Genomic DNA, 25,236 nt, shown 5'->3' with positions numbered 1-25,236 from the left:
TGAATTCTTTTTCAGTTTGCTGAGAAAAAAAAAAATAAGAAATGTAAATGACTATCAAATTACATGAACACAATTTTTAGTTAAAGTTAACACAGATTTATGTACTTTTTTCAAACACAAACAACACTGCCACCTAGAGTTTTAAAACATGTATAAATATACACTGCAGGAAACAAGAAACAAGAAGCTTGATTCTCCACATTTAGGTAACTGTCTGAAATCTGATTTAGATCATTTGAGAACAAAGGAGGTTACTAAGTAAAGTCTAGCTGATAGTCTGAGCATTGAGCATCTAGTCCTGGTTTAGTTTTCAGGTATCTCTGCATCGTTAAAACCAGATATAATGAGATCTATCAGCAGGTCTCAACTAGGAAAATCTGTTTTATAGACTTTAAGTACAATACTCTATATATGATGATCAGGAATAGCAAGTTCTGGAAGACCCATATGCCAGAACTTTTCAGACGGATGAAATTTAGAAAAATGCTTATACAGTCATATGAATAGGTTTTATCCCCTCCCACACATTTCTGATATCCCCTGTTATTGCATATATCTCATGCTGAATGGTTTCTGACTTTAAACAAAAGGAAAAATTATGCCTTACCTAATAATTTTCTTTTCTTTAGTCAACAACACTGTTCTGAATAAATGGGTCATTATCCCCTCTTACCAGTAGATGGAGGTAGAGAAAACTGAATTCTGCCAGTGACATCACTGTATAAGCTATGATACTCCCTGGAATTAATTACATTTTCTATACCGTTCTCCCAGGGGAGCTCAGAATGGTTTTACATGAATTTTATTTAGGTACTCAAGCATTTTTTCCTGTCTGTCCCAGCTAGAGAGCTGCACGGGAACGGGGACAACGGGAATCCCGCGGGACCCACGGGCATCCCGCGGGTTCCCCCTTCGGGTCACGGGGATCCCGTGGGGACGCCCCTAGGGTCGCGGGGATCCCGTGGGGACGCCCCCTAGGGTCGCGGGGACGCCTCCGAGGGTCGCGGGGATCCTGCGGGGCTGGATGTACTCAGTCGCGCGGCTCTTCTTCTCCCTACCTTCTCTGCTTGCAGCACAGAGCCGAACGGAAGTCTTCCCGACGTCAGCGCTGACGTCGGAGGGGAGGGAGGGCTTAAACAAAGCCCTCCCTCCCTCCGACGTCAGCGCTGACGTCGGGAAGACTTCCGTTCGGCTCTGTGCTGCAGGCAGGGCAGGTAAGGAGAAGGAGAGTAGCCTCGCGGTTCAAGTGGCTACCAAGGGAGGGGGCGGTCCGCCCCGCCCCGCCCCGGTTGCAGCACAGCCGGCCAGGTCCCCTTACTTTTGTGGCACTTCCCTGACCAACCGATAACAGCCCGGGTCCGACAATCCTCCCTGCCCTGTAGCCGCGAATCTAAATTACCTTCTTACAGCAGCTGTAAGAAGGTAATTTAGATTCGCGGTTAAGGGCAGGGAGGTTTGTCGGACCGGGGCTGTTGTCGGTCGGTCGGGGAAGTGCCACAAAAGTAAGGGGACCTGGCCGGCTGTGCTGCACCCGGGGCGGTAGAGAAGGATGGGGGGAGAAGGACGCTGAAAGGCCATGGTGAAGACAGGAGGGGGGGGAAGGACTCTGAAAGCACTTGAAGACAGAGGAGGGAGAAAGACGCTGAAAGCACATGGGGGAATACAAAGGGGTGGAGAAGGACGCTGAAAGGCCATGGGAAGGGCGGGGGGAAGGACTCTGAAAGCACTTGTGGAAGACAGAGGGGGGAGAAGGATGCTGAAAGCACATGGGGAAGACAAAGGGGTGGAGAAGGACGCTGAAAGGCCATGGGGAAGACAGAGAGGGAGAAGGACGCTGAAAGGACATGGGGAAGATGGGGGGGGAGAAGGACACTGAAAGGAAATGAGGAAGAGAGAGTAGGGCGAAGACGCTGGCAGGGAAGAAGACAGATGCCAGACTATGGGGGGAGCGGAGAGAAGAAGATGGGTGCCAGACCAATTTGGAAGGGGGAAGAAAGGGAGAGGCACAGTAACAGAGCAAATGGAAGATGCAGAAGGAAGAGAGACAGTGGATGGAAGGAATTGAATGAGAATATGAGGAAAGCAGAAACCAGGCAACAAAGGTAGGAAAAGAATTATATTTCTTTTTTTTTTTTTTTTTTGCTTCAGGATAAAGTAGTATATTAGTTGTGTTGATAAAAATTTATAAACATTAGAGGCTCTGGTAGAAACCCGTTTACAAAGTATGTATTCTTCCCAATTAATATTTTCAAATTAATAAAGTCTTTTTGCTTATTTGTAAATGGGTTTCTACCAGAGCCTTTAATTCAGTAGCATAATTAAATGAAATAACTATTTCTGAAGTTTATAGGGACGGGCGGGGACGGAGGGGATTCCTCGCGGGGACAGGTGGGGACGGAGGGATTCCTCACGGGGACGGGTGGGGACGGGTGGGATTCCTCGCGGGGACGGGTGGGACTTTGGCGGGGACGGGTGGGATTTCTGTCCCCGCGCAACTCTCTAGTCCCAGCGGGCTCACAATCTATCTAACGTACCAGGATTAAATGACTTGCCCAGGGTCACAAGGAGCAGAATAGTTTTGAACCCACAACCTCAGTATGCTAAGACTGTAGCTTTAACCACTGTGCCACACTCTTCCCCCTGGAATAATCCAGATTGCATCTGTCCAAGCAGCAGAATATCCCTTTTTGTAACGCAACAATCCCCATCAACCACTACAGCAGCAATGATAAGCAAGTGATTAAAATATCAAAGTGAAATTCGCTACCCTGCATAAATCAAGGAATTGACTTCTCACAGGAACCCTGTATGGCTGCCAATCAAAATCATAATTGGCTCTTCTCTTTTTTTCTTTTTTAATGAACTGAAAGGGAACACAGAGCATACCCCAAACCCAGGTCCGAGGTCTTCCCAGGGTGGGATTTCAGAATAGTGTCGCTGATTAAAGAAAAGAAAATCATCAAGCAAGGTAAAATTATGTTCTACCTGTTAATTTTCTTTCCTTTAGATGCAGCAGATTAATCCAGAGACAAGTGGGAGAGCACACATCTACCAGCAGGTGGAGATAGAGAACTGACTCGCAGGTGTATATCTTGGATGGAATCCCTCCTGGCCAGCCAGTATCGCTCTTGCCAAAGCATCAGGAACAATTCAGCTCCATATCAACAAACTTCTTTCCCATAAGCAAAAAGAACATCCTGATCCACCAAGGAAATCAACCTGTGAGAGAAAACCCAAACCCCCCTCCTCTGAGAACACACCAGAGTGGGGCTCTGGATTCATCTGCTGCATCTAAAGGAAAGAAAATTAACAGATAGGACTTAATTTTACCTTCCTTAGCGCCGGCAACAGATGAATCCAGAGACAAGTGGGATGTAGCAAAGCAAACCTGAAACCAGGTGGGACAAACCTGCTGCCTCCGACAGATGTAAACATCTAAGGCCTTTGAGGTCGCACAGCCTTTCCTACTACCAGGACAAGTATAAAGAGGTGAACCGCCCTCCGAAATCATAAAGAACATATAGCACTTTAAGTCCTCTCATCCAAAAACTCTGAAAAAAGAAAAAAAAAACAACAAGCAGCCTTAGGAGGAAGTAAGACCTGCTTGACCCACTGGATAACTAGAAGACGGGGAATTCCAACACAATCTACGCCGCGAGAGAAGAATCCAACATGTAACTCGTGAAAATAACAATGAGTATCTAATGTCCTATACCAACTGGCCCACAGCCCCAGAGGAGGCCAGCCATCCCCCTACCCCATCAACAGAAGGATCCCCTGACCTGTCACTTAGCAGACCGTGATGTCTGAAGACCATCTGACTGGGCGGAAGAAGGCATGGGAGGACGCCCAGATCGCCTCTGAGCAAACCTTGACCTGGCACTGTAGGACATGATCTCCCTGGGCTATATCCCCTGGTAATCCTAAAACATGGCCTAGAGGGTGGCAACCGAGACAATCTCCTGGGACTATCCTGCGGTAACCTCTGAGATTTAGAGTCTCCACATTCGTTAACTAACCTCGCCAGGTCTTCTCCAAACAACAGCAAATGAACTAAACTCTCCGTGAACTCGCAGGCCTTGAGCATGCGCAGATGCTCAAGGCCCAGCAAGAAGAGGAGGCCGATCTTCGGGCACCGGCACCAACGCACAGGACATGCCAATGCCGGTGCCCAGATGACAGTAAGTAGCAGCCGGGGGGTGCCCAATCGCGGCAGGGGGGTGCCGGATCGCAGGGAGGGCCTTTGGGGGGAACAATGCCGGTTCTCATTGGTGGGGATAGAGCAGTGCCGCTGGCCTCGGGGGGTGGGAACGTATCAAAGCGAGTTTCCATTATTTCCTATGGGGAAACTCGCTTTGATAAACGAGCATTTTGGATTACGAGCATGCTCCTGGAACGGATTATGCTCGTAATCCAAGGTACCACTGTATTGGCAATAAATCCATTTGTGCCAAAACTGCAGCCCCAGTCATTCGTTTGACACGAGAACGGCAACCTCATTCTGCCATGTTTACTGCTCATTCAGCTGTCAATCAAACCTCCTCGGGCTGCCAGCAAGTCTCTGATCAGGGCGACCCTAGTCACGTGACCTAGAGGTGTGCGCCAAGTTTGTCCCATACCCTGGGACGAACGATAGTTAGAGCAGATCATTTCTACAATGGCCCAATAGATGGGACAAATGATAGGTAGAAGGTGTACTGTATGTCTCTTGCCATGGGACATACGATGGCAACAACATTTTTGGAATGCCCCGTCATCCAGGACACATGATAGGAAAAGGTTAAGTTCCAGTCCCCCCTCCAGTGGAAGAGTGGTTCTTCTAGAAATGGCTGACACCAACACATCCACCTTTGGAAGCTGAAACTTATCCAGTTCCTCCTGAGTCACAGGATACAACTGCCTCATAGCTTTAGCCACCTTGAGACCTGACTCCGGAGCGGTCCATTGCTCCGATATTAATTCGTTTATGGCCTCATGCATCGGAAAGGTTCTAGGAGGCTTCTTCGGTCCAGCCATCAAGCGATCGAACACCCTAGTTAGAGAATGACACGGTGGATGTTACCCGCGGCTAGCCGCGAGTAGCCGCGGGTAACCCGCCAAAACGGTGGAGCGGAGAAAGGCCTTGTCCCCGTAGTTAAGGGAGGGAATGCGCGCAGCCCCCTCCCTCCTTCATGCCTACCCGAATCTATCTATCTCCCTCCCTCCCCCTTACCTTCACGGCGCGTTTTAAGGTTTGAGACTTGTTGAAAATCGCCAGAGCGTACGTGCAGTCATGTGAGTGTGTGGGCAGAAGCTTCTCCTCTGATGCAACTTCCGGTTGCGTCAGAGGAGAAGCTTCTGCCCATACACGCACATGACTGCACGAACACTCCAGCGGCTTTTAACAAGCTACTCAAACCTTAAAACGTGCCACGAAAGTAAGGGGGAGGGAGGGAGATGCATGGATCGCACAAGGGCTGCCGAAGGGCAGTGAGGTGACGAGAGGGAAGGGTGGATGTTACGGGGAGGTGAAGGGGATGGCGGGGGCGGGGCGGTGAAGGGGACGGCAGGGGCGGGGATAGGGATATGAAAGGAATGGTGGGGACAGGGCGATGAAGGGGACGGTGGTCCGGTAATGGGGCAGTGACGGGGACAGATTTTTTCCCTGTGTCATTCTCTAACCCTAGTCATCCCTGAGTCAGATGGAGAAATATGCAGACACTCTAGAAAAGGGGTCCCCAAAGTCCCTCCTTGAGGGCCGAATCCAGTCGGGTTTTCAGGATTTCCCCAATGAATATGCATGAGATCTATATGCATGCACTGCTTTCAATGCATATTCATTGGGGAAATCCTGAAAACCCAACTGGATTCAGCCCTCAAGGAGGGACTTTGGGGACCCCTGCTCTAGAACTTTGGAGATAAATGCAGCTAGCTCCTCTTTATGAAAAAGTCTCCGTACAGAGGGATCATCCACCTCTGCTCCCACCTCCATCTCCATATCTTGTTCATTATCAGCCTCCCTGGGGTCAAACAGGGGAAACGAGAGATGAGTTAGCAGACCAAAAAAAACCTCACATCCTGCACTACCTTATGCCGTTTGGCACCTTGCTGGCCCTCCCCCACCCCTGAAATCAGGACAAAGATACCTAGGCCATTCTGCCACCTGATCCCTCCCCTCCCCCCTCTCCAGGTTTGTCCGTTGCAGAAAAAAAGCATTGTGTAGCAACCAGACAAACTCTGGAGAGAAGAGCTGTATGCCTGCCTACGAATCTTCCCAGTCTGCCTCTCCCTGTGACATCCACGCACTCACTGCCCCCGCCAAAGAAGACAGGCGAAGCTCACTCACTGCCGCGGCCCGCTCTCGCGAAGGCATCATTTTCACTTCATATAGTGCTTCTTTTACCCATGGCGCCAGCACACACTCTTGTGTCAAACTAACCGCCACCGCATCTCCTGAGCTCACGGTGGAAGCCACTCCTGACGGCATGTGGCGCTTACCTTGCTTAACTGCTTCTGCCGCCATTCCAAGCACAACTGCTGTTCACACTCCTCCTGAATTCGAAAGGTAAACACCACCAGAAAAACCATACTCAGGCTCTTTTTTACTTATGGGAAAGAAGCCCTCAAACCAACAAAGCTCCTCAGGTATTCAGTTCTTCAGGTGGGGAAGGGGCCTGGGAGGGCCCAAGTGTTGCCCCCAAAGTTGGCACCGTTCAGCCAACTCCCCACAGCTCAACTGTGGCCTAAGCCACAGGAAGATTTTTTAACTGAGGCCTAAACTACAGGAGGATTTCGCCTTTCTGATCCAGAAAACTGAAGACGGTAGCTGAAGCCAGGAGCCTAGAGGAATAGCAGTCATCCAACCTGCTGTAGATAGAGCATACTGGCTGGCCAGGAGGGATTCCATCCAAGATATACACCTGTGAGTTAGGTCTCTATCTCCACCTGCTAGTAGATGTGTGCTATCCCACTTGTGTCTGGATTCATCTGCTGCTGACACTAAGAAAGACAATTTTTCCTTTCTTAATGTCAGCTCCATTGTTCTGAATGAATGGCATGTACCAAAGGAGATCTATTGGGCAGGGGAAGACAAGGCCCCCAAAAAGTCAGCTTTGCCAAAGTCCAAATTGGCTCTAGCCAGTGCATCCAATCTGTAGTGTTTAGCAAAGGAATGGAACGACAACCAAGTTGCTGCTGTGCAGATCTCCTCAGGCCTCTGTCTAGGAAGTAGCTGAGTCTTAGTCAAATGGACCCTAAGCCCCTGAGGCATTGGACAATTCCAGCCAATGTAAGCAGTCTCAATAGCCACCTTAATTTACCTTACAATGGATGAAGCAGGGTAGATATCACAGCAGAGAAAAACCTGTGCTTCTCTAAAAATCACCTCTCTATGGATCTTCCATCTCTACTAGGCCTTGCCAAAGCAGAGCCCGTCTCTTGGGCAGGGGAATCAGAGTAGAAGGACAGCCCGAGAAACCATAATTTACTGGGGGCATCACTAGGGATGTCTCTCACACTCTCTCTTCCCTCCCTCTGCTATATTCATATTCAATGTTTCACTTTATCCCAGGACAAGCAGGCAGCCTATTCTCAAAATATGGGTGACGTCATCCACAGAGCCTGGATGCGGACAGCTTCGCAAGCAGATTTGCTTGAAGAACTTTTAGAAAATTCATGACTGCCGCACCGCACATGCGCGAGTGCCTTCCCGCCCAACACAGGGCGCGCGTCTCCTCAGTTCAGATAGCTAGCACAGAAGCCAACCAGGGAAGGTGGGTGGGTTGTGAGAATAACTGCCTGCTGTCCCTGGATAACACCTGTTACAGTAAGTAACTGTGCTAACTCTTCCTTCACCCCCTTAATTCAGCTTTTCTCTTTCCTTCTCTCTCTTCCTCCCTACAGGTCCTGCACCTCTCCCCCTTTCCTTTACCCCCCTTCCCATGAGTCCACCACCTCTATCCCTCCCTTCAAAAGCCTAGGTGTGGATCTGCCACCTCTCTCTTCCCTCCAGCTTCACTCCACCCACCATATGGGCCCAGCACCTATTTCCCTATTTCCCCAGACTAGATCCAGCAACTGTCTCCCTTCCATTCAGCTCCACCCAATCTACGTCCAGCAACCCCCCTCCCTCCCTTTCCATCGCTGGTCCAACAGCCTCCCAACCTTCGCACCCTTCCTCCTGATGGCGGATGGCAAAAAAAAACAAAAAACACAAACCTGTGGGTGCAACTCCTATGTCTGTCCCTTTGCACCTCCCAGAGTGGGCATACCAGCCTGTTGGAACAGAAGCTTCCTGCACACAGGAATGCTTGGGCTGGAACCCTCTTCTGGCTGGAAGTTACATCAGAAAGAGGGACTCAGTGGCAAGAAGTTTCCAGTCCAAGCAGCCCTGTGTCATGTGTGCAGGGAGCTTCCATTCCAACAGGTTGGTATACCTGCCCTGGGAGGCATGAAGAGGCTGACCCAGGAGTCGCACTCGCAGGTTTGTTTGTTTTGGGGATTTTTTTCCGTCCGTCATCGGGAAGGTATAAGGGTGGGAGGCTGTTGGACCAACGATAGGGAGGGAGGGGGGCTGCTGTTGCACCCACGATGGTGAGATGGGGCTTCTGGATGCGCATTCGCACCGAGGAGGTCACGGAGGCAACTCGTGGCAGATACTTCACTGCGAGGAGAAGGCCCTTCACCACTCTACGGGGCGATGAATGGACTTGTTCCCGTATCAACCAGTCTTCCCCCCCCCTGTTCCTGGTTACCCGCAGCTAGCCACAGGTAACTGTCACTGCGTCATTCTCTAATTGTGAGTTCAAACCCTGCGCTGCTCCTTATGACTCTGGGCGATTCTATGAGAATCTGAGGTTTTACCGCAGCGACCTGCGATAAAAATCCTTACATGGCTTGATAAAAGGAGTCCTTAATTCACTGCCCCAGGTACATTAGATATATTGTGAGCCAACTGGGACAGATAGTGAAAATTCTTGAGTACTTGTATGTAAACTGTTTTGAATGTGGTTATGTAACTACAAAAAAGGCGGTATACAAGTCCCTTTCCCTTATCGAACTGAGATAGTAAAATGGAAAAAAAATATCTATATGTAAAAAAGCAATCTATTAATGCAGAAGTGCTAAATTACCTCAGAGCCAGAATCAATGTGGAAGGGTAACATTAGATGAAGTTTAATGAACAAGAAAATTACACAAAGTTAAATGTGGAAATAAGGGGCATGAAAAACTGGGAAGCAATTCATTAGTTAATGTGCATTGTAATAACTGCTTTTATTTCCTTTTTTTGCAGATAACTGGTCAACATACAGCTCCATCTAGGATCCCTAAGCCAAAAAAGACATGTGTGCCAAAAATGGTACCCACCAAGCCAATCAACTCAACAAGTCAAGAGATCAGTCCAAGAAAAAGCCCAGCCAGTAGAACAACTCCTCCAAACTGTACAAAGAGATAAACTGAAGTGTAAAGACCTGACCTTCCTCTCAAAAAAATGTCATACTTTGTTAAATGTCAATAGCCAGCTGAAAAGGTTAAAGAAAACAATTATGCATATTAGCGAAGTGCAAAATAGCTAAATATTGTTTTAATGTTTTGAATATTAATTGAATGGATGCTAATTTTCAAAATTTTATATTTTTTTATTTTAAAATCTTTTTATTCAAGCAATATAAAATCACAACAAAACTCCACACCCTATCCCAGTCCAACCCCCACCCCTACAGAACCATCCCCCTCCCATCCCGCAAAGAGACAATAGGCAATATGCAACCCAAAGAACTGTCCAGAAAATTCAAATCAGAAAATCATAAAGTATTAAAAATCAGGCTACGACCTCTCAGAGTCAATGTATTCAGATAAGGAGTCCACACCTGTAGAAAAGCTTTACGATGCTTCTGAGAACCTACTACAGATCTCGCCTACCACTGCATCAGAGAATGTAGTTTATTCCTCCCATACTATTTGGAGGGAGGTTGATTAGACAGCCAATGGTTCATAATACATTTTTTCCCCACCATATAACTTTTGCTCAAAAACAAGCGTTCTTGAGCTGGATGCTTATTAAACAAAGTAAAATGACAGAATAACATACCAGGGGCCGAGACAGAAACGGCGTTGGTCAAAATAATACTCAAAAAAGCAACCACCTCCCACCAAAACCCCCGAATTGTTAAACACGCCCACAAACCATGCACATATGAGTTCACCACTGACATTTTATACAAAGCTGTGTGTCTATACATCCCATATGATAAGCCTGGCTCTGGGGGACATAAGCCCGCAACATAGTACAGTAATGACACTCTTGCAGTTCAGCACTGCCCACCACTCCCGGGCAAATCCTTAAGTGCCCTCATCAGTATTTGGCAAACATTTGAAAAGAAGACCATGTCGCCACTCTGCAAATTTCCTCAGGAAAGACAGATCTAATAAGCCACACTCCTGGAAGAATGTGCATTGACAGAAACAGGAAACTGCTTCCGAAAAAGAATGTAGGCTGAAGAAATGGCCCCACGTATCCATCTGGAAATCGTGGCTTTGGAAGTGGGAGCACCCCGCTTAACTGAATGAGTCAGCACAAACAAATGGTCAGAGAGAAGAAACTCGTGGGTGACCTCCTGAGAATGAAGAAGAACCCTACGCACATCCAGTTTTTTCAACAGGCAGCCCTGTGTCTTTGAACCTGTTGGTCGAAAGGCAGGCAAACACACTTACTGTTTGAAATGAAAAACCAAAACTACCTATGGCAGGAAGGCAGGAACCCTCCGAAGGGGAAACCTCCGCCTCCGAAATATGGAGGAAAAGGGTCCTTGCAAAACAAAGCTGCAAAGAAAGTGGGTTTCCTGAGCCAGAGGGCAACCGGTGGTCCTCAAGGGTAGAAGTGTAGTCAGACATAGGAGTCTGACTTAGAATTTAAAAATATGCTTAGAGACACGAAGGCAACAACATGGAGCCGCAGCCCCAAGAGAAAATTGCCTCACCACCCAATCATTGCATATTGTAAATTCCAGTGAAAAACAAAATTCTTTGCTGCAAACTAGCATAGAAAAATTCTTATACTTTGAACAGTCACAAGCAATCACTTAGCTTGAGCAAAGGTTCCGACGGGGCCCATTTTGATCCTGCGTCAGGGAACCAAATGGAGTACTCAGCAAAGCTCTCAAAAAGTGGTGGTGTCTCAAAAATATATATGAATGAAACTTGAATTTTTGAGACACCACCACTTTTTGAGAGCTTTGACTAAAGGCTGTATTACAGGTACTATGGCTGAGTCTTTAACTATTGTTTTGCAAAAGCCAAATAAAGATCCCTTGTTGATTTCAAATTACAGGCCTATTTCTTTGATTAATGTGGATGGAAAATTGCTAGCTAAGTTATTGGCTTTACATCTGGTTAAGGCTCTCCCTTATATTATTGGTATGCACCAAATGGGGTTCGTTGCTCAAAGACATTCTTCAAATAATACCAGACTGGCTTTTCATATGTTAAACTTAACAAAAAAATGGATGATCCAACCTTCTCTGTATCTTTGGATGCAGAGAAGGCCTTTGATCGAGTAGAATGGACCTTTATGTATCAGGCAATGGATTGGTTTGGTATTGGTTCTGGATTTATACAAATGATTCAAACCTTGTATAGTTCTCCTTCTGCCAGATTATATATAAACTAGTATTTTAGCCCGTTACATTAACGGGTGCTAGAATATATGTCTGTCTGTCTTTATTTCTGTGTCTCTCCCTGTCCCTGTGTCTTTCTTCTTTTCTTTTTGTCTCCCTTCTTCCTGCTGGTGCTAGAATATATGTCTGTCTTTCTTTATGTTTCTCTCCCTACCCCTGTCTTTTTCTTTCTGTCTCTCTTCCTCCTGCTGTCTTTCTTTCTGTCTCTCTCCCTCCCTGGCCCCCCTTTGACTGTCTGTCTTTCTGTCTCTCTCCCTGCCCCTGTGTCTTTCTTCCTATCTCCTTCCCTACTTCCCTGTGCAGCAGCCGCAGCATTCCCTCTCCCTCCATTTCCCTGTGCAACTATTAATCTGGTGTCCTATTTTAAAGCTGGATATAATTGCTCCAGCTGGAATCCATGAACATCTTTCATCTTCTTTTCATAATTGTGGATGGTCTCCAGTAGTTTAATTGACTGTCTTGGTACTATTTCTGTTCTGTCTCAGTCCTCCGATTTTCATTTTGTCAGGGGTTTCTCAGGTTGACCGCCACCCGCTGCGCTCGGCCGCCGCAGCCTGCAGTCGCCAGCAGCCGCCACGGCCTGCAGCCGCCTGCAGCCACCGACAGCCATCGCGGTCTGCAGCTGCTGACAGCAGCCACGGCCGACATCCACCTCGGGAGGAAAAGAGAAAAAGAGAGAGAGATTTGCGCGCATGCGCACTCCTACCTGCAGTGCCCTTCAGCTCACAGAAAACAGGAGCACGCAGGTGGGAGCGCGCATGCGCGGCTTAGGGTTTTATTATATTAGATAATACTTTTTCAGAGCGGTTTCGTCTGGAGAAGGGAGTTAGACAAGGGTGTCCATTATCTCCTTTGCTATTTGATATTTTTCTGGAACCTTTGCTACTGGCTATTCAACAGGCAGAGGAGATACGGGGTATTCCTTATGCAGGTCGGGAATATAAAGTTTCTGCATATGCAGATGATATTTTGATTCATTTGAGGAATCCTGAATCAACCATTCCACATTTATTGGATTTGATAAGATAGATTTGGAAAATTCTCTGGTTACAAAATAAACTGGAGTAAATAAGAGGTTCTTCCATTAAATGTACATTGTACAAAAGGATTATTTGATACGTTCCCTTTTCTTTGGAAGGAAGAGAGTATAAAATATTTAGGTATTTGGATAAAAAATACATTGGAAGAAATGATGAAAGTAAATGAAAAATCCTTATTGCTAAAGGTCACGGAAATGTGTGAGCAATGGAACCCTCTACATCTGTCTTGGTGGGGGAGATTTCAAACAGTCAAGATGATGATTTTGCCTGTGGTTTGCTACCAAATGGGTATATTGCCAGTTTATTTTCAAGGGTCCTTTTACAAAAAGTTAAATAATAATAACAGTTTATATACCGCAGGACCATGAAGTTCTATGTGGTTTACAATGATTAGAAATGTTACAGATTGAGTGAATAAACAAAGTTACAGATTGAATGAATAAACAAAGTATAGATTTAGCGACAGATGGTTTTTGCACTCGGTTGTTAAGGACTAAGATTGAATAGTTTGCTTTCCTAAGTATTTCAGGAATAGATGTGTTTTCAGGCGTTTCCTAAATTCTCCATAGGTAGTAGGCACCAGCAATTGTTCAAGGTCTTTACCCCATAATGCTGCTTGATGTGCGAGAAGATGTTGATGATGACTTTTAAATTTACAACCTCTAACCAGTGGAGAAACGAAGTTCAGGTGTGAGCTTCGCTTGTGTCTGTTGCTTGAGAAAGAGAAAAGGTCTGTTATGTATTTAGGGGCTAAGCCATAGAGTACCTTGAAGCAAAAACAACCAAACCTTAATTTCACACGTGCCTCCATCGGTAGCCAGTGTAAAAGTCGATAGGAAGGTGTCACATGATCAAACTTCTTCAGTCCACAAAGTAGTCTAACCGCTGTATTTTGAATTTGTTGCAATCGCCGCATGTACTTCTGGGGGAGTGCCAAGTAGGCGATGTTACAATAATCGAGTTGACTCAGAATAAGGGATTGTCTAGAATTCGAAATGATGAGGCATCGAAGTAAGCTCTGATGGACAGAAATTTCCAGAGGGTGTGAAAAATTTTTCTGATCAAGGAGTCTACCTGGTCTTTCATGGTCAGGTTTTGGTCCAGTGTTACACCCAATATCTTCATAGTGGGTTGAATTGGATAACTAAGGTTGTTGATGCACATTGGTGCTTTAGTGTCGAGTGGGTATGGCGCTGCTATGAAAAATTTTGTTTTCTCTGAGTTTAGTTTTAGTCTGAATTCGGTCATCCATTGCTCCATCCGATTTAATACTTCTGTTGCTTTGGGGGTGACTTCTGAGACAGAGTTGGTGAATGGGATGATTATCGTGAAGTCGTCAGCATAGCTAAATAGTTTAATCCCCATCTGGGATAGTTGTGCACCCAATGAGGACATGTAAACATTGAAGAGCAAAGGGGATAGCGGTGATCCTTGTGGCATGCCAGATGGATTGCTCCATGTATCTGAGAGATTGTGATTAAATCGGACTTGGTATGTGCGTGATATAAGGAAACCTCGAAACCAGTTAAGTACTTCTCCTCTGATTTCAATTGCGTCTAGGCATTGTAACAGTTTTCCATGGTCCACCAAGTCAAAGGCGGAACTCATGTCAAATTGCATGATTAGGGCGTTGAGGCCCTTACTGAACAAGTAGCGCAAATTGTCCAGAATGGCCGCAATTACTGTTTCAGTGCTAAATAGAGGCCTAAAACCAGATTGAGTTTCGTGTAGGAGGGAGAATTGGTCAAGGTATTCCATTAGTTGGGTGTGTACCAGTCCTTCCATGATTTTTACCATAAATGGAATAGATGCTACAGGTCTATAGTTGGTTATTGATGTTGCTGGTTCTTTACAATTTTTTGGGATTGGGGTTATTATAATATGACCATTGTTGGTGAGGAAATTACCATTGTATAGGTTATTGGTTAGATAATTCAATAGGGATAATTTAAAGCCTAATGGAGCTGCTTTCATAATCTCTGGGAGACATGAGTCCAAGACACAGTATGAATTAGAGTATCTTAAATAATAAAATGCTATCCGCGCATGCGCACTTGCTTCGAGTGTTCCCTGATCCCTTTTCTGTCGGGATGTGGCAAGACAAGTGCGCATGTGCGCCCTTCCCTGCTCTCCACCTCACAATACAGACCTCACCACGCCACCCTTCACAATGGCTGCCACAAGCATCGCCGCCGAGCGCACCCGAGGGCAGAAGCAGCCCACGCGCACGGTGGACGGAGCGCGAGGACGGCCGCCCGACCGCAAACTAAATTCAAGCTCCTGCCACGACTCTGCCCCCGAGGACAGCAGCCCTTGATTTACTGCCGGTGACCTGTTCAGCTACTCTCTACAAAACTTCCCGCGGTCCCGACTCCAGCAGCACTGTACACACGCTTCTTCGGGGCCTTCTACTGCCCTGATTTATTCTGGCACAGAAGCAGAGCAAACCAGGGCAGTAGAAGGCCCCGAAGCAGCGTGTGTACAGTGCTGCAGACGCTGCTGGTGTAGCAGGTTTGTCGGGACCGCGGGAAGGGAAGGGGGGGGCGGAAAGGGATTAAGCGAGCCAACCAGACCACGGGAAGGAAAAGGGGGGGGGTTAGGGGAAATGCTGCTGCTGCACAGGAAAGTAGTGTGGGGGAAGGGAAATGGAGAGGGAGGGAATGCTGGTAATATACATTTAAAAAAAAAACAAAAAAAAACTTAATCTGTGAAACTTCAGTTATTTAAAAAAAAAAAAAAAAATAGGTGACATATGACACCTCCATATACAAACAGAGAGAGACACACACAGGAAAAAAAAACCCTTAAAGACAAGGAGCAATAGAGAAAGATTGAAAGAAAGAAAAAAATAAAAGGAGAGAGAGACACAGAAAAAAAAAAATCCACATACATCAGCCAAAGAGACAAACACCAAAACAAACACAGGGCAGGGAAGCGCCAACAAAAAAGACTTCAGCCGCGAGCCGCTCAATGGGACCAGGCAGGCAGCCACGCAAGGGAGGGCAACAGAATTAAAAAAAGGTAACGTGCAGGGAGAAGCTGGGCCTGCCTGCGGGGAACACAATAAGGGAAGGGGGGGCCCTTCGAGCAGGCTAGACCACGGGAATGGAAGGCGGAGGGGCCAAAAGGAGCAGGCCACTTCGTGGTAAGAGTAGGGAAGAGGGTGGGGGAAAATGCTGCTACTGCTGCACAGGGACCTGGAGGGGGAGGGAAATGCAAGTAGGAAGAGGTGATGATGGACAGGGGGGAAAAAAAGGAGGGGAGGCTTATTGCTGGACAGGGGGAACAGGAAGAGGTGATGATGGACATGGGGGGAGGTTAAACAAAGGGAGAAGGGCTGCTGCTAGATAAGGGGAGCAGTGAAGGGGTGGTGATGGACACAGGGGAGGTAAAAAGAAGGGAGAATGGACAGGAAAAAGCGGCTAAGGAGACAGAGAGAGAAAGAAATAAAGACAAACATACACATATATTCTAGCACCCGTTAATGCAACAGGCTATAAAGCTAGTTTGTTATATAATTTGATGTAGTTATTCCAATCTGAGTTGTGAAAGGAACTCCAGATCATATCCGCTGGTATTTCATTTCTTGGTATATCAATTGATTGACGTTCGTATGCAGAAATTGTTGAGTAGTTGTTTCTTAGGTTTTTGATTTTTGAGTCGAAATGTGCTAGTTCGTTTGCTGAGGGTAGTTTGGCATTATGCATGGGTTGAGTGTGGCGTGTGGTGTCAAATAAATTTGTAATTATGTTGAACAGTTCTTTTGTATTGGCTCCTTTTGAGCCAGTATTAGATGAGTTGATTTTGGACGAGTAAAATGTTTTACGTTTTTCTTTTATCTGTTGTTTGTAGAGTTTTATGTTGGATTTCCAGATGTTTCGGTCTGACATTTTTCCCGTTTTTTTCCAGATTCTCTCTAATCGTCTTATTGATTGTTTCATTGTTAGGAGATTGATGTCAAACATTTGTTGTATTTGTTTGAGCAGCTTTTGCTCTTTCGTATTGGGGCAATTTTATCTAAGATGGACGTGCTAGTTTTCATCCAGTGAGCATGGAAGTCAACTCCTTCTTTTTCTATCTTCGTTTGTAGATCATATTGTGACCAATATTCCTCTGGATTGATATGGCCCCTTGTGAGGTGATCTCTTTTTGTCCGTGGGCGTGTCTTAGTTTTTAGCTGGGTCCAAATTAGATTGAAATAATATATGAAATGGTCGGACCAGATATCATGACACCAGGTACCGTTTGAGAGAGAGATGGGAGGGTCTGTGTTTTCCTTTATGGACATCGCTACCATATCTAGGTGATGGCCTTTTTCATGTGTTTGAGTGGGTGAAGGGAGATTGTAATTGAGTAGCGAAAGAAAGTTTTTAAAGTCTTTCGCTTCTGTATTGTCTATTTCATCTAGATGTAAGTTTATGTCTCCTGCAATTAGGTTATGTGATGAAGTGATTGAGTTGTGTAGGACGAATTCGCAAAACTATTCTGACAAAATTTATTTGGCTGGGGAAAACTGCGAGAGTTGCTCTAGTATCTTTACAAAGACCAATTGCGGAGGGTGGGGTAAATTTTCCCAATTTTTATAGGTACCATCAAGCCTATATAATGTGTCAGGATATGTATTGGATCCTCCCTAAGCTAATGGAAAATCTTCCTGATTGGTTATGGCTGGAATGGCAACTCAATCTCAATGGAGACATAAGTCATGTTCTAAGTATAAAGATGTCTAGGCTATATAAGGACAACAGAATTTAATTAGACACGTGGCAAACTTTAAAACTCATCAATAATTTGACACCTATTCCAATTCATAAATCCACGTGTCAGACCCTCTGGCTGAACTCCAAGATTCAAATAGGCGGGTTTAAGGGCATTTGGAAACACTGGATGAAGGCAGGTATACGTACTTTGGATGTATTATAATTGATGGTAAACTGCTTGATTTTTCACAACTGCAACACAAATTTGGTCTTAACAAATCGCAAAATTATAGATGGTTGCAGTTGAAGCAGGCCATTCAGAGGGGGTTCCCTGAACTGAAGAATCTTACAAATCAATATAGTTTGCCGGTCTTTTTTTTTTAATATTTATTTATAATTTTCAATATACTTATCAAGTTTAAACTTCTACAGAAAGCAAAAGTTAAGCAATTTTATCATACATAAAAGAAAAACCAAATTTGAACACAGAACATAAGCTTAATTTCCACTCAAGTCAAACAATTAAGGATCCCAAATGTTACAAAAGCGATATTAAAGGAACAAATCATAATTAGGAATTAGGCCTAATTAGCTGAGTTTCAGGATATCTTCCACATTTTATTATAGGGCATTAGAACTTTCTTTTTCCAATCGTGATACTGGCAAGAAAGTTGACAGTTGGAAAGGCTCGAAGACAAATTTTTGTGAAGAATAATATATGATACATTTACATGGATAACACAAAAAGAAAGTCGCCCCTAGAGCTAACACACCTGGTTTCAAAAGTAAAAATTCTCTACGATGTTTTTGGGTCTCTCTAGCCAAATCTGGGTACATTTGAATTTTTAAACCCAAAAAGTCCTTTTGTTTGTTCTTAAAGAAAAGTCTCAAGTAACCAGTTTTTAATCCGCGGCTAAAGCAACCGTCAAAAATAAAGTTGCAGGTATTGCTTGTTCTTTATCTGAAAGCTCCAATAATTGGGAAACATTTAATGGTTCTTGAACAGTTGCTTGCTGCTGTTTTTGAGGAAGATAGTAAACTTGTGTTAATGGAGGTAAAGCCTCCTCTGAAACTTCCAAACTTCTTGCAGATATCTTTTAAACAACATCTCCCTAGGAGTTACCATAATAATCCTAGGGAAATTAACCAACCTTAAATTGTTTCCCTTGAAAAGTTCTCAAATGCTTCAAGCTTTCTTCCGAGATTAATATTGTCCTTAATCAATGTATCTTGAATTTGTTTAGAGACTTTCAATTCTTGATTAATATGTCCTATAGAAGTTTTGGATTCAGTTACTTCTTTTCTTAATCCTTTATTTCAGTCGATTGAGCTTTTATTTTTCCTTCTATTTGTTGAAACTGTGGGTTAATAATATTAGGCAGATTTGCAACCAGGTCCCATATTGATTCTAGTGTCACCTCTTGGGGTTTTTGTATTTGAGATAATTGTAATATAGTGTCTTTTTGCTCACCAGCTGATGATCTTTCTTGCCGGGTATCTTGGAATAATCCATCCCCAAGTGCTGTTGAGTCCTCGGCTTCCATCAGACTCTCCTGTAATTGTGGAGAGTCTGTTTACTTGCTCCCTGCCGCTTCTTCCTTGGCCTCAGGGGTAGAGAGAGCTCTGTCTTCCAGGTACTCGCCCTCCCCCCCGCGGGGAGCTTGTAACCTGAGGACGAGGGGGCAGTGCCCTGGTGTCGGGACTCAGCGTGGTCTCCAAACCCAAGGAGACCGGCTCTGCCTTGCCTCTGCAGTGCGGCTCCAGCGGGGAAGTCTCCAACAGCAAACCGATATCCTGCATCCACCGCAGTAATTCCTCTATGTTGCCTTGAACAGCTGCTCCGGAGCGCCGCGAGGCCCCAGCAGAACTCCTTCCTCTCCGTTTCAGCATTTGCAGGAACTATCGAAAACTCAGAGACCAAACTGTTAGAGTGAGTTGCTACAGCTTGGTGCTCAACTAGGTAAGCCCACGGCCATCTTGGATCCCGATTCGTGTGAGCCCCCAGCTGACTGTTTCTCACAGTGTGCCGGTCTTGTTTTCAGGTGGACTTCCTGGGTCACTAGGCCACTCAATGATATAAATTAATATCTGGATCTTTGAATAAGAAACCAAAAACTGGTCTTCGTGACATTTGGAGCATTGAGATTAAGCATCAGATTACTGCGTCTCAATGGCCACGAATTTGGACTTGGAGGATGAGATGTACGATGTCAGCATCTATGAGACAAACTTGTTTTTTTTCTTATTACTTAGAGCTTTCTGGACCCCTGTTTGTTTTCATAAATTAGATAGTTCCAAGTCAAATAGATGTTGCCATTGTCATCTTGATGCTGGGACTTTAGATCATTTACTTTACTATTGTCCCTTGATTTTGCAGTTTGGGAGGTCTATTTGGGGCCAAGTAAATAATATGTTAGAGAATCCAGTGGCTTTATATTATGATACTATTTTATTTGGTACTCTTATGAGAGCCAAAAGTCAACTATCTACGAATAATAACAAGCCTCTATTAGTGATGACAGGGGCTGCCATGCAGCTTATCTTAAGAAATTGGAAAAACTGGGATAGGTTGAACTACACATTCTGGTGGGAATCCCTGTGTTATACATATAAAACGGAGCGTTGCATGGCCATACAACAGGGACGATTGAAGAATTTTATGAAGGTATGGGAGCCATTGACCAAATATTGTAAAGAGGAATAATTTTATTTTATTGTATTTTATAAACAAGTAAACGTACACATCCTGGGGGGATGGGGTAAGGGAATGGAATTTGTCCACCGATTTTATGAATGGTTTCATGAAGGTTTGAATTATTTGTTTGCATATTAGCTGGAAGGGAGGGGGAAATTTCTTTGTTGCAGTACTATTTGAAAGTTTGCTGTGCCTATTATACAAAGTACATATATGTGATTCATTTATGGTGCATTTGTAGTTTGAAAATCATCACAGGTGTGTGTTTCTGGCTGTGGCTCATGATAAAATTTTTTAAAAAATTATAATATAGTTGTACAGGGCAGTCCCCTGTTTAATAACACTCGACTTACGTCAAACTCGTACATACGAACCGGGGTATTGCCTCTCCCTTCCTGTGCTTCCCTTCCTGTGCTCCCTTCTTCCCTTCCTGTCCAAACACAACCCACCTTTTCCCTTCTGTGGTGCAACGCACCCCTGGTCGTCCCCCTCCATTCCACATCCCCAATTTGTGCCTCCCAAGTTTACCTCCTCTTGCTGGCTCCCTCCTCCCTGCCACACTTCTGTTGTCAAAGCCACAAGCAGCGGCTCCAGCACATGGTCCCCTGGTCTTGCAAAGCCACAATCAGCGGCTCATGCATGTGGCCTGCTGACCCAGAAGCCTTCCCTCTGACACCAGACACCAGAGGGAAGACTTTTGGGTCAGTGGACCACATGCACAAGCCACTGATTGTGGCTTTGCAAGACCAGAGGACCACATGCTGGAGCCACCGCTTGCTGCTTTGACAACAGAAGTGAGGCTGGGAGGAGGGAGCCGGCATGAGGAAGTAAACGTGGGAGGCAAAATTTTGGGGTGCGGAACAGAGAGGGATGATAAATGAAATGGAGAAAGAGGGACTGTGTTGGCATAGGAAGGGAAAAGCAGGGTTGCATTGGGACACAGAAGGAGGGGGTACAAACTTTGGACAAAAAATGGAAGAAAGAAGGGAGGGAGCCGGAACATGGGACACAGAATGGAGTGAGGGAAGGGAGCATGAACTTGGGACTAGAGAATGACACAGGGAAAAAATTTGTCCCCGCCTCCGCGAGTTCCATCCCCGTCCTCACATCTATTCCCCACCAAAGTGTACAGCATCTGTTCCTCTCCATCCCTCTTCACCCGGTCCAGCAGCCTCCCCTCCTGCCATGGTCCAGCAGCTCCCTCCCTCCCTTCCTTCCCCTTATCTTTGCTGGCTTACTTTAATTTTCATCTTAACAAGCTGCCAGCGCTTTGAAGTCACATGTGGCTGCTGGAAAGTCCTCCTCTGATGCAACCGGAAACAGGAAGTTGCGTCAGAGGAGGTCTTTCCGGCAGCCGCATGCAACTTCAAGGCTCCGGCGGCTTGTTAAGATGAAAATTAAAGTAAGGCAGCGAAGGGAAGGAGGGAGGGAGATACCCAGAGCGCGATTGGGAGGAAGGAGGGGGGGCTGCTGGACTGCGCAATCTTCAGCGCAATCCTCAGTTAACAGGGCAGTGAATGGCCTTCTCCCCATACCCATGGAGAACATTTTTTTAACGTCCCCATTTCGGCAAGTTACCCGTGGGTAACAGTCACCGTGTCATTCTCTACTTGGGACATGGGATGGAAGAATAGAGAAGTGAGGGAAAGAGAGGTGGGGAGGGAATAAAAAGGAAAAATTGTTAGGCATGAGTGTCCGAGTAAGAGGGAAAGAGAGATGGTGCACATGGGGAAATGAAGAAATTAGGTGAATTGGGCATAAAGAGGGAGAAAGAAATATTGGGCTTGGTGGTGGGAGAGGCATGGGGAAGAGAGAGATGAGGGGGAGAAATGTTGGATTTGGTGGTAGAGAGGGAGCAGTGGGACTGATGAAGAACGGTATATACGCAGAATAGTCTATGAAAAGAGGCATAAATATGTGCATGTGCCAGGAAAAAGCTACAAATATCATGAAAATGCCTTATTGGAGCACAATATATACACACTTCATAGGTGCGTGTCACATGCAGCTGTTGTGTCAATCATAGGTGTGCCAGCACTATTGGGATGGAAGGGAGGGGGTGCAAGTGTTGGCTTTCAACAAACGTGCATGTGCCCGAGATGGGTGCTTTTGGGATTTTTTTTCCCCTGAAACTATTATATAGGCAGTCCCCGGGTTAAGAACGAGTTCCGTTTTTTTAAACCGTTCTTAATTTGAATTTGTATGTAACTCGGATCCTGTACATTAGTACACAGTCTATAAAAATGTTAAACTTTAAAGAAACAGTCCTCAAAATAACGTACTGTAGCTTAAATATAAAGAAAAGATAGTAGCTTTACACATATTTTTGATTACTATCACCAGTGACTCATCTCATAAATTTTGCAACCCTTTATGAACCTCATTTGCATGCGCAGCTGAGAATGACTCCTCTTTTTGAAATTGTTAACATTTACTACTACTATTTATTATTTCTATAGCGCTGAAAGGCATATGCCGCGCTGTACATTTTAACATACAATAGGCAGTCCCTGCTCAGAAGAGCTTATAATCTAATTTAGACAGTACATTTCAGGGTTGGGGAGATAATGGTAGAGGAAATGATTCAGTGGATATAGGTAGCTGATAGCAGTGAGTGGGAGTTAAGAGTTGAAAGCAGTTTCAAAAAAGTGGGCTTTTAGCTTGGATTTGAATATTGCTAGGGATGGAGCATGACGTATTGCTTAAGGCAGCCTGTTACAGGCATACAGTGCCGTAAGAAAGAAGGGACGGAGTCTGGAGTTGGCAGTGGAAGAGAAGGGTACAGATAAGAGGGGCTTACCTGATAAATGGAGATCACAGGGAGGAGCATAGAGGGAGATAAGTGAAGAGAGATATTGGGGGGGGGGGCTGCTTCAGAGTGAATGCACTTGTAAGTCAGGAAGAGGAGTTTAAACTGTATTCGGAAATGGATGGGGAGCCAATGAAGTGACTTGAGTAGAGGGGTAATGTGAGAATAGCGGCTCTCGTGGAATATGAGTCGTGCAGCAGCATTTTGAACAGATTGAAGAGGTGAGAGATGGGTGCTTGGGGGGCCTGAGAGAAGTTCGTTGCAATAGTCTAAGCACAAGGTGATGAGAGCATGGACAAGGGATTTGATAGTGTGGTCAAAGAGAAGAGGATGGATTTTGGTAATATTATAGAGGAGGAAATTACAGGATTTGGTTTGTTGGATCTGAGCAGAGGAGAGAGAGGAGTCAACATTACTGGCGATAACCAGCACCAAATCTGACCCGACACACGCTTTTCACAGTACCAGCACCTCCAGACCAGCTGGTAATTTTTAGTTGTCGAAAAATCAGTAACCCACTTGAAGAATCACCTGGAGTGCTCATTTACTTTATTTTTTATTTATTTATAATTTTCAGTATACACATCAAGTTTAAACTTGTACAGGCAACAAAAGTTAAGCAATTTTGTTATACATAAAAGAAAAGGAAATTCAAAAGACAAAGCATACGCTTAAATTCCGCTCAAGTCCTTCATTTTATGGATCCAAAATGTTACAAAAGCAAGAATTAAAGAAACAAATCATGATCAAGAAATTAGCAGGAGAGCTTATTTAAATATTAATGAGTCAATTTAATATTTATGACCTCGTTGTAATACATTTGCATGGCAGAGGCGGAGGCTAATAGGAAGCCTGGAAAAGACCATAGTGAGTCATTCTGATAATTAGGCAGTAAAATAGTACCATGTTAAACCATCTGGAGCCGGTCTAGTTAAAGGCACGGTAAGTTTTAAGAATCCGGCCCTCAGTGTATTAACAAAAGCAGTGTTACAAATAAACAACACCCTAATAAACAACACCCTAATAAACATCATACAACCCAAATATTGCCAGCACATTGCTAAAGATTTCACAAATGATGCCAGAGAGCTGCAGATTTGCTTAGAAACACGTGTTGTTCACATGCTGAAGATGAGAGATGACCCAGGTCCACAACTCATGTATATCAGTATATAATACTGTGCCGCAATACACAGGTGAGGAAAACCTTAGGTAACTATTGCTCCACAAAACAAAATCCATCAGGTAGAGCTAAGTAAGCTCCAGACATTAGCTGGAGTGATTCACACCACGCTCCAAAGGGAGCCTTAAAGTATTCCCTGAAGACTATGCAGATAAGCAGGAATGGGGGAAGAAACCTACCTCCATTATTTTCTCCTTGCTGCTCAGACTCATGCCACCACTCCTCTCCCAAGTCGTCGCCCATGTCCCAAAATACAAATACCACCGCACCAAATTCCAAACTGCGCGCGCCAACTCCACGCGTCACAACCAGCGACAACAGACCAACCTCGCACCAAACAGAGCGAAACTAAAAGGGGAGGGGAGAAATATGTGTTCCAAACCTCGCTCTGTCACCCGGACTACTATGGACAAACGAAGAAGAGGCTTGAATCGCAGTGTTCAAAACCAAGCTACAAGGTGAATGTTAATGCTTTTTGGCAATGAGATTAAAACCCAGAACTAAGACACACGAATTGAATTTGTGATGATCATGCTTTATTAAGAAACTCGAGTATAACCTGTGATGATCTCCATGGTAGACGTTTTAAGCAATGTGATTTTATAAATTTTATTACGCCTAAATATTTTACCACGGGGGGCCCGGGGGTGGTAGGATGTGCAACCAGAGGTTTTATTTTTTAAAGGAAAATTATATCGATCAGTCCCGAGCCTGATTTATGAAATAGTGTTCTGTGCTGGGGATAAATTGTAAATTAATTTGGTTGGTTACAAGGTGTGACAGTTGATCTATACTAATAAAATAAATATTAAAACTTTGGATTAAAAATGTCAAATTTTTCAAAAATTAAACTTCAGTGCGAGATGAGAAGTGGCCTAGTAGTAGAGCCCCTTCCTCAGCACCCTGAAGTTGTGGGATCCTTAGGCAGGGGAATACTTTCTTGTTGGGTGGGCCCCAAAAGCTCCGCCCCAGACCTGTCCAAGCCCCACCCCAAATATACCCAAGCCCCGCCCCAGACCCCACCTCCATAATAATAGTACTAATTGTAAATGCCATTTCTTCCATTCATTTTTCATATACATACAATATAATCTTATTAACAATACAATTATTAGGAAAGGGATGGTAAATAATATCTCTGTATTGCTCCATGGT

The 25,236-nt window shown here is 44.9% G+C and overlaps 1 protein-coding gene across 3 annotated transcripts in view; it reads right to left on the bottom strand.

Moving 5' to 3' along the window:
* Positions 1–24,474, bottom strand: part of CMSS1 (cms1 ribosomal small subunit homolog) — a 556,569-nt gene extending 532,095 nt beyond the window's left edge. The window contains exon 1 of one of the 3 annotated variants that reach the window (XM_033940866.1): positions 24,261–24,474. In XM_033940866.1, the coding sequence (XP_033796757.1) occupies positions 24,261–24,293 (33 nt within the window). In that variant the 5' untranslated portion in view covers positions 24,294–24,474. The remainder of the gene's footprint in view (positions 1–24,260) is intronic. The other 2 variants (XM_033940867.1, XM_033940868.1) reach the window with 2 other exon arrangements.
* Positions 24,475–25,236: the final 762 nt, after the last annotated feature.

The sequence above is a fragment of the Geotrypetes seraphini genome, chromosome 4 (genome assembly GCF_902459505.1).
Source record: "Geotrypetes seraphini chromosome 4, aGeoSer1.1, whole genome shotgun sequence".
In the NCBI taxonomy this organism is placed as follows: domain Eukaryota; kingdom Metazoa; phylum Chordata; class Amphibia; order Gymnophiona; family Dermophiidae; genus Geotrypetes; species Geotrypetes seraphini.
This window is presented reverse-complemented; position numbering and strand designations above follow the sequence as displayed.